The 10,099-nt window shown below is 31.9% G+C and overlaps 1 protein-coding gene across 6 annotated transcripts in view; it reads left to right on the plus strand.

The window, feature by feature from the left end:
* Positions 1–10,099, plus strand: part of MTX2 (metaxin 2) — a 62,840-nt gene that overhangs the window by 43,197 nt on the left and 9,544 nt on the right. For 3 of the 6 annotated variants that reach the window (XM_021707880.1, XM_008048741.2, XM_008048744.2), the window contains 5 exons: positions 3,388–3,460; positions 7,288–7,364; positions 8,726–8,818; positions 9,304–9,342; positions 9,735–9,860. In XM_021707880.1, coding sequence (XP_021563555.1) covers positions 3,388–3,460; positions 7,288–7,364; positions 8,726–8,818; positions 9,304–9,342; positions 9,735–9,860 — 408 coding nt within the window. The remainder of the gene's footprint in view (positions 1–3,387; positions 3,461–7,287; positions 7,365–8,725; positions 8,819–9,303; positions 9,343–9,734; positions 9,861–10,099) is intronic. The other 3 variants (XM_021707879.1, XM_008048743.1, XM_008048742.2) reach the window with 3 other exon arrangements.

The raw sequence follows: 10,099 nt of genomic DNA on the forward strand, positions 1-10,099 counted from the left end.
TCCTCTCCCTCCCTCCCTCCTCCTCTCCTTCCCTCTTTCTTTTCCCTCCCTCTCTCTTTCCTTTTCTTCTACCTTTCTTTCCTCTATGCCTTGATCATATTCCTTAACATCTGTGTACTTCTGTTTTCTCATCTTAACATAGGGATACTTGTTATATTAATAAATATAAAGTTCTTATGCACATACCTGGCATATAGTAAGTGCTCAATAAACATTAGCCATTTTTTTCTTTGAAGTTGTCCCCTGCTCTCGTCTTCATTTCTGTTTCCTCCCGATTCCTTTTCTGTGGTTTGTTCTGCCTCTGTTGTTTATGTTAGAGGCTTTCTTCAAATATCTGTTGAACATTGCTAACAACTTATAGTTGAGTGAAGTCCTTAAAAGCTGTTAGAGAGATAGGGCCTTTTTTGATGTGGGCATCCTTGAAGACTGATTACATATTGAGCTGTCATTTTTGTTAGCCACTGTCCCACCTTCAGTAAAACCATCAGTATTTGTAGGCTTTTTTTCTTTCAGAAAGATATCATGGAGGGATATCTTATGTTTGGGAGCTGAGAGGGAGAGGGTTCTGTGGGGATCACATTCATGTGTATACTTATCCTTACCCTTGCCTCTCTTCAGTGTGAATCCTCACTCACTGCCCTTTACTGTGCTTGGGTTTCTGTCTCAGAAGCCTCTCTGGTTCAGTTTCTCCAAAGAATAAACCTGTCTTTTGCCAGATTGGGGGAGGGCTGATTGTCTGATGCTTGCTTTCATTCAGTCCTTCTGTTTGTAGTCCTGTGCCTCACCTCTGCCTTCTGTGCTACTTGTGCTTCCAGTTTTGGAGTCTTCCTAGTTTCTGTGATGCAGATGTATTGATTTTCTCCTCTGCAAGCTCTTAGATTTCAGCTTCCTTTGCCCTGCAAAATGGGTTGACATCTCTGGTTTGCTTTTGTCCCCTCTCCACAACTTTGTGTCTTTCTGGGTTTGTTCCTTTTCTAGTTCTGTTATTTTCACAGATTTTTTTTGAAAGGTTGCAGAAATAAATGTATAAATTCAGTCCTTCATGTTTAACCAGTTATTGATGATCTGGTATTACTTCTTTTGTTAAAAAATTTTTTAAGTGAAAAACATTCTGACACCTTATTTTTCAATGAATTTTTTTTTACATTGAATTAATTTATTTAATATGTGGAAACTGCATCAAGCTTATTAAATTTCAGGGTCTTAGAAATCAGATACTTATGATTAAGTTCTGTGTGCATGTATGTGTGTGTGTATTCTAAAAATTCCCTACCATGTCATATGCTTAGGTACTCAGTAAATTTATATTCAAAGAATGAATATGTTTATTGAGTGTAGTTTTAATTTATTCTTTGGGTCTTAGTTTTCACATAATAATACATTTGCTTGATTATTTTAGCAATTGGAGTTGCTCAGCAAATAATTTTAGTTCTCTCTGAAATTAGAAATATGCTGAACAACGTATCACCATTATCAAGGTTGATTGATCACCTTGCAGGATTTTTGGACACTGTTCTATTATGCAGGTTATTCTTTATAATATTTAGTATAATCACTTTCAGATGATGTTAGTCTCTCTTGCTAAGATCTCTTTTATTTTCTGATTACCATTATTATAGACCCATGCATTCTAATAGACATCCAGTAGACATTATGACATCATGTTGTGATGATGGAAGTGTTCATCATCTGTGCTGTCTAGTAAATACAGTAGCCACTAGCCACATGTGCTTGTTGAACACTTTAATTTAGACATTGGCCATACCCAGGTATAAAGGAGACAGGGAAATAAAAGTTTTTATTGCAAGCAGCCATATATACAGATACAATTCTCAGGTTCTACCACTTTAGGGAAAGAGAACATATTAACAGGGATAACTAACAACCTCTGCCACAACAGATTCTTGGGAGTTTTGGTTGGCCCAATCAGTGGACAGCATTGAATGCTTATTATAAGTAGAACACTATCTTAGGTTAGCTATGGGAAAATGAGGAAGATTGCAGGAGGAGGAAAGAAGTACACAAAAAGTTAAAATCTGTTCCTTGGCTTTCTAAGAGATTCCATTCACTTGGGAGATCAGGCATGCATACATAAGTGGCAGCAATGTAAGAATCACAGGATGAAAGTAAGGGGTTATCAGACTCATATGTGATTTATTTTCAGAAGGAATCATTCCTAGAGGACTGGATTTTGAGGAAGATAGGTTTAAAGAAGAGAATTGACAGTATTTTAGGTAAATGGTGTTCTTTGTACAAGATATTAATTAGTGGTCAATACTCTTACTACTAAACAAGAGTTTTAAGACTGATTCTAATCTAGAACTGAGGAAGGAATTGTAATATGCAAACCTATGAAAAATCTCTTTTGGGTAATATATGATAAATAATGGGTAAATAATAGCCTTGTTAATTTATTAATTTACCTCAACTTACATTTGTTATTTATAGTAGTTCCTTCAATTTCAAAATAGATAAAAGGTTTGTTTCTTAATTTGTATGTGGTAATTGGAACCGTTGTAATTTAAGGCGTCCCAATTCAGTAATTGAATGATTTTATAGAAAGAACATAGGTGAATTTTGTGAATGTAGAAAAGAAATAATAGAGAATAAAAGGAGTAAGCTTTGAATATTATTTTTTAAAATGGGGTTGATGTCTTAACATTTAAAGAGGAATTAGTATGATATAATAATACAATTTTGTATTTTTTCACTTAAAATTATAATGTGTTCTTTTTTTCTTGTCACAAAAAATTCTTTAAAAACATGAGTTTTTAAATGGACTGTATAATAGTCCATAGTTTGAATGTACTGTAATGATTTACCCTGTACTGTTATTGTTAGATACTTAACTTGCTTATAAGATTGTTGTCATTGTAAGCAAAAATGAAAATAAACAATTTAAATCTTTAAAAAGTGAATTAGTGAGCATAGAAGTTACATGGAGTATTAATGGAGAAAACTTTGAAATAGCAGAAATAACATTTTGTGCTTTCCTCTAAGATGAAGATGATGAGCTTATAGAGAGTAGTGAGTGGGATGAAGCTGTCATCAATAGCTTATAAAATTTGGACTTTAGTTATTTATTTAAGAAAAGGAAAGCAATATACAGTAAAATAAATGTGGAGAATATACATTTTCTTCCTTAAGTATATATACATGCTTTTTAAGCTTTATATATTTACTGATGTATTAATCATATTGATTTTTAAGTAGTGAAATGCAATTTTATTTTTGTTTAGAAAACAGATCCTTCAGTTTAAATTGGTTCATTCGTTTCCAATAAAGTATTGCAGTATAAATTATCAATTAAACTTAGAAAAGTAATGAATAAAAAGTTGCATTAAAATGTGCTTTCTCTAGGCTTATTGTATATCTCTTGACTTACAGGCCTTTTTGCAAATGTGTAATCTGCCTGTCAAAGTAGTTTGTAGGGCAAATGCAGAATATATGTCTCCTTCTGGTAAGTATGCTGTTTTCCTTCTCTATTAATATTCTGTACTGATAAAATTATAGTAGTAGTTCAATCTGTACCCATGTTAAAAATGCCTGATTCTTGTTTACCCTTTGAAGAATTTTTCTATCATTTCATAAAGTAGCAATTGCAAACTTGGCAGTCTTGGGGTTGGCATGTGTTTATTCATTTCAACTTTGGTCAGAGGTGGTTCCTAGCATGCTATGGGAATTCTTTTAAATAGTAAACGTGAGGAAATACATTATCTTAAATTTCCCCAGTTTTACATAAAACTTTCTTTTTCAGAAAACAAATTTCAATAATAATGAATCCATTCATTATTCAACACATTTCTCAAATTATATTCTCCCATCATACAGGTAGAAAAAGAGATTATGGAATAATTAAATTATCATTAGATCTTGAAGTCATCACCGAATGTTTTTGGTTTCGAATTATTTCTTTTTTTCTAATGCTTTAACAGGTTTTAGGATACTTTCCATAAAAGTTTTAGCCTTTGTGCTATTTTTATAATCAGTATTGTCTTTTGTGATTGAAATAATGGCTAATATAAAAAATGTACCACAAGCTTATAAACAAATACTAAATATAATTAGCATGGATTATTGTAATTATAGTTTTACTGGAGCAATAACAACATGTAGAATTACTTCTTTTTAAATAAATGACTAAGTATAACTGATTGGTATAAGCATGCTACATTGCTTTTAGGGAGACATTTACCTTTTCACTGTGATGTGCTGATAACTTAGGAATGACTTGTGCTAAACATTTTTTTCATCTTAAGTTCTTAAGAGTAGTAATAATTGTTCAAAGGTATGAAACACCCTCTTTATAGTAACTAGTCTAAATAAATGTATCTGCATTTATAGGATTATGAATATACATTTAGAAAATATTTTTATAAAAGAATTTCTGCATCTTTAAAATAAAAAATTAAAAGAATTTCTGGACTTGAAAATGTAAATATATCAGACTCATGGAGAACATATATTAACTCATTTTTGTGCTGATTTTATACATAGACTTTATAAACTTTACTGAATTCTGGTAAAATAAATTATGTTGTGTCTGTCCATCTTTTTCCTTTATGTAATTATACAAAAAGTTTATATATTTACATACAAAAAGGTTAGCAATCTAATACTAAAGCTAAAATTTTTGGCAATTGAGAAGTCAGTGTAGTTCATCTACTGTTTCCTAAAATTGCGATACTTAGTATTACTTAGATAGAATACCCATCTTTTTATGGACTCTGTGAAAGACAGGTGAATTTTAGAGACATAGAATATATAACATTCTTTCATAGGTGGAGTCTCCTCCAGGTAGATGAAAATGAGATTTTTCACTAAGGTATTTAAAATTCATCATGTCTCAAATTAGTATTTTCTTTGATCAAATGATTTATTTGCTTCTTTGATCTTGTGGTAGATTTTTAAAGTAGAGAGTTGGGACTAGACAGAAGACCACTTGGTGAAGAGTTGGGAAAGTTTTAATCCCTCTGTGACTTTGTCACATATTAACTGCTTCCTTGGAAAAATTCACTCCTCCAAGCCTCAGTGACTTCAGCTATAATATGAGATGGTTGGATTAGATGACTTCCAAGACCCTTTCTATTTCTAACATTCTCTGAATTTCTTTTTTTCTCTCTTTTTTTTTTTTTTTTTTTTTTTTTTTGAGTTGGAGTCTTACTCCATTGCCCAGGCTGGAGTGCTGTGGCACGCTCATGGCCACCCCAGCATTGACCTGCGGGGCTCTGGCAGTCCTTCTGCCTTAGCCTTCCAAGTATCTGGAACTACAGTTGCGTGCTACCACATCTGGCTAATTTTTGGATTTATTGTAGAAATGTGGGGCTGGTCTCGAACCCACGGCCTTAGGCAATCGCCTTAGGCAATCCACTCGCCTTGGCCTCCCAGAGTGCTGGGATTACAGGCTGAGCCACCAAGCCCTGCTGAGCTCTTTCTTTTATTACCTTTTATTGGTACTTTTTCCTGATACTTGCAATAATAAGGATATATAACCTTGGCTCCATTTGAAGTCAGGCTAGTGACAGAAAACATTATTTGCTTCTAACTTGTGTCTTGATTTTTCTATATCTTTTATGTTTATATGTATATATATATGTTTTATATATTTATACATATATGTATAAGTTAAACATATATATGTATGTTTTATGTAAGTGAATACTCAATTGACTTCCCACACTTCCTTCCCAATTCAGAATCTGCAATGCTCAGTACATTTTTAAGAAAAGAAATAAAATATAGACTCTTTTCCCCCCAAGACCCTGAAACTGGTTATTGAAGATGAGAAATATACCTGATTCTAAAAATGTTACACCCCCCCATACCCTTTAGTCGGGGCACTAAATAATTTTCATTCTCGTTTATGTTGCAGGACCTGTACTAATTCTGGTAGTATAGTAGTTAGATTTGTATCTCAGCTTAAAAACCAATATGGCATAATGCTTACCCAGATAAATTATTTTCTTTTTTGCAAAATTTATAAAAGAGCAGATGGAAGACATGCAGAATTGGTAACAGGGAAATGCCCTCTATTGAGTTGTTGTGTTCCAAAAGACCTGCCTTCCTTTTGTAATGCATGTTATCCTATGGATGCAGATGAAGCTTTTGTTGGTGCTGAGCACCTCATCCATTACCCCCAGGCCAACTGAGCCAGAGAGGAGTGAATTTATTGAAAAGGAGCAGGAAGAAGCCTGCTGTTAGTGTGAACTCTCTTTGAACTAGGTCTGACAGTGGGTTTTATTATTTAGTGTTGGGAGCAAACTTCTTGCTACTTGGAGACCGTTTTGTTCTCTTGTCGCTGATAATTTCATCAAGTATTAATATTTATTAAAATGACATTTCTTCTTTAATGTGACATTTATTTATAGAAGCCAGTTTTTGTAAGCATATTACTTCTTTTTTCCCACATGTGTTAGGAATATGCTTTATATTATAAAACTCAACTAACATACCTTAAAGATTGTTAAGTCTTTTAATTCTCATATTTTGAGTCAGAGACCTTAATACACCAATTACTGATCTTGATGAGTATTTGTTATTTAAAATGAAAAGATATAGGCGGGGCACAGTGGCTAATGCCTATAACTGACCCCAGCACTTTGGGAGGCCAAGGTGAGAGGATTACCTGAACTCATGGGTTTGAGACCAGCCTGGGCGACTTAGCGAGACCTTGTCTCTACAATGAATTAAAAAAAAAAAAAAATAGCCGGGCATGGTAATGCATGCCTCTAGTTCCAGCTACTTGGAAGACTGAGACAGAAGGATTGCCTGAGCCCAGCAGGTCAAGGCTACAGTGACCGAGAATGTGCCATTGCACTCCAGCCTGGGCAACAGTGAGATTCCTACTAAAAAAAAAAAAAAAGAAAGAAAGAAAAAGAAAAGGCATAAAAAGATTACTTATACTCTGAAAATAAAACTCAAGTAAATTTCTTTGAAATTTAACAGTGGTCATGTACCAATGTCCTGGCTTGGTTCATGTAATTTAGATAATTAGTATTTACTGCTATATAGTGATTTATTAGCATTAGCTCTGGAAAGAGAATATTGTGATCTGTTATCGTATCTAAACAAGAACTCTAGAAATGAATCTTTTTGTCCTTTTTTCTTTTAAGATTGGTTAGTAATGTGTTTAAAATTTTATAGAATTTAACATATGCATCAAACTATAATTTTCAAAAGTTACAGTTTTATGAGTTCTCTGTATTAATAACATGTGAATTTTATGTTCATTTCTTTTAATTTGCACAAACTTTAATTTACCAAAAGTATTTTTTTACCCTTCAACAGGTAAAGTACCTTTTATTCATGTGGGAAATCAAGTAGTGTCAGAACTTGGTCCAATAGTCCAATTCGTTAAAGCCAAGGTAATAAAAAAAGATATTAAATGCATTTGATCACTTAAATAAGTCATTCATTATTCTTTAGTGTGTCTTAACATTTACATTAATTTTTACCTAGTTTTGTAAAATGCTGATACAAACTACTAAAAAAAAATTTCGAAGTTATTATAAGTTGGTATTTTTTCACAACAGAAGCCAATTGTAAAAGAGGTCAGGTTTTTTTTCTTCATTAATATCAGATTTATGAAAGCTCTCTGATTTTAAAATCTAGACAAGAGATACTTTGATCTTTACATAATGGTAATTTTCTAACTTATGAGAAGTTTAATCATAATTGAAAACGGTTAGGTTATTATTAACTGACTGACCTTGGAGAAGGGAGATACAGATTGTGTTTAGAAGTTGAATGTGTTAACTTACCCAATCGAATGCTTCTACCTTTTATTTATTCAAGTTAGATTTTGATTATCAAGGAACAACCCCCATTAACATGTTGGGAAACATCCTTCCAGACTTTTCTTTTTGCATATATGGAAAAACATAGATCTTATTAGTATATGTTATTTTATAACTTAACCTTTAAAATATTCAATACATGTGGAATTTCTTCCACATATTAATAACTATAGATATATAGATACAGATATATAGATAACTACAGACATATAAATATATAAATGTGTATATCTTTTAAAATTGTTGTATAGTATTCTATTGTATTGGAAAGATTATAATTTTATTTATTCAAGTCTTTATTGATGTACATTTAGACTGTGGCCAAGTTTTTTCTATTAATAGAGTGCCCAGATAAATTTTCTTGTATGAATACCTTTGTAAACTTGTCTTTCTCAGGAATGGTACTGGGATGTCATAGGGCATGCATTTTTAAAATCTTGGAATAGATTGTCAGTTTGAAACAAAGGTTACACCGTTTTCTATATCCAATAGTTATTGTAGTGTATTAGAATTTTAAAATTAGTGCTTATTCTCCTATAGCTTTACTAACAGTATTTTTTCCATCTTTGACCACTTTGTAACCTGTAAATGTCAGTCTTATAGCATTTCTTTTATTTCTGATAAGGTTAATTTCTTTAAAAAGCAAGATTTGTTGACCATTCTGTTTTCTTCCTTTGTGAAATAATTGATAATGTTATTTTTTGGCTATTGAAAGATGCATTTGTTTACTGAGAAATCAATGCTTATTAACATGTTGTTATAGCAATAGCAAAGCATTAAATTTATTTATATAAAATAATTTTATTTTAGGAGAATTTTAGAACTAATCCATTGGACATTTGCATATTATATTACCTGTTAGTAAGATAACTGAAAGTTTTTATGTATTTAATATGATGCACTTTTACATTTTTTTAAATTCCCTTTAGGGACATTCTCTTAGTGATGGGCTGGATGAAGTCCAAAAAGCAGAAATGAAAGCTTACATGGAATTAGTCAACAATATGCTGTTGACTGCAGAGGTATAATACCAGATAATATGGCTTGAAAAATAAGCTTTTTCTCATAAAATTTAATCTTTCTTATGACTTATTTTAAAGTTATTGAGAAATGGGAAAATATTCAAGTGATTCTAGGGCTGAGATGCTTACCCAAATTATTTGATTAGTATCTTTGAACAAGTTACATGACATTTTCAGTTCTAGTTTTTCTGTTTGCAAAGGGGTGATTCTTATCTACTCGATAATTTTTCAGCCTTCTGAAGTTTACTTAAATATCAGTAAAATACTTTAATGATATTTAGAGTTGTATTGTGTAAATAAGAAATATTTTTATAAAGTACCACCATTTAATTTAGTAATTCTGTATAGCGGCTGAGGAAAAGAAACCATTACATGTGTGACTTATAAAATTGGCTTATAAAAGATTTCTATGGCAAGAAATAACTTTCCTTATCCTTTTTCTCTTTGCTATTCTAAAGTTTTAGTGACTGTTCTTTTGTTCCTAGTTGTATCTTCAGTGGTGTGATGAAGCTACAGTAGGGGAGGTGAGTGGTTCTGAAGCATTTATCTTAATTAAAATTTAATGAGAAAACACTTTTGCTCAGAATCGCAAGTCCCTGCTCATAAATGAAACATTGTGGTTTATACCATTAGTGTTATAGTTTTTCACTTACTTTAATTTTGCTTGCACATACATTTTTTAGGGAAGCAATGTGTCATTGTTTGATATAACTGGTTGCAAAGTACATAAAAGTTTATGTATTTTTAAAGGGAATGGTTTAAAATTTTAATTTTTTTAGATTGCAAGCTATGTATTTTTCTCAGATTGCTTTATTTATGTTCTCTGAAAATACATTTCTTTTAGAATTCTAATTGTAAAAGCAGGCATTTTTTTAAAGGGAGGATCACCTTTTTTAACAAAATCTTTTTGCTTTAGATTACTCACACTAGATATGGATCTCCTTACCCTTGGCCTCTGAATCATATTTTGGCCTATCAGAAACAGTGGGAAGTGAAACGTAAGATGAAGGCTATCGGATGGGGTAAAAAGACTCTGGATCAGGTCAGTTCAGGTTGAAGCTGACAAAACCTTCCACTTTTTTATGCATTAAAAATTCATTCTTTGTATTGTTACTCCTTTAAAAAAATTTCATCATAATATAACATTAGCAAAACATTTTCTGTTATTTTCTATGACTGGAAGTAATTTTATTTTTTTATTTTATTTTATTTTATTTTTTTGAGTTGGAGTCTCACTCTGTCACCCAGACTGGAGTGCAGTGGCCGCTCCCGGCTACTGCA

The sequence above is a fragment of the Carlito syrichta genome, unplaced genomic scaffold (genome assembly GCF_000164805.1).
Source record: "Carlito syrichta isolate Samal-C Ts95f unplaced genomic scaffold, Tarsius_syrichta-2.0.1 Scaffold126572, whole genome shotgun sequence".
In the NCBI taxonomy this organism is placed as follows: Eukaryota; Metazoa; Chordata; class Mammalia; order Primates; family Tarsiidae; genus Carlito; species Carlito syrichta.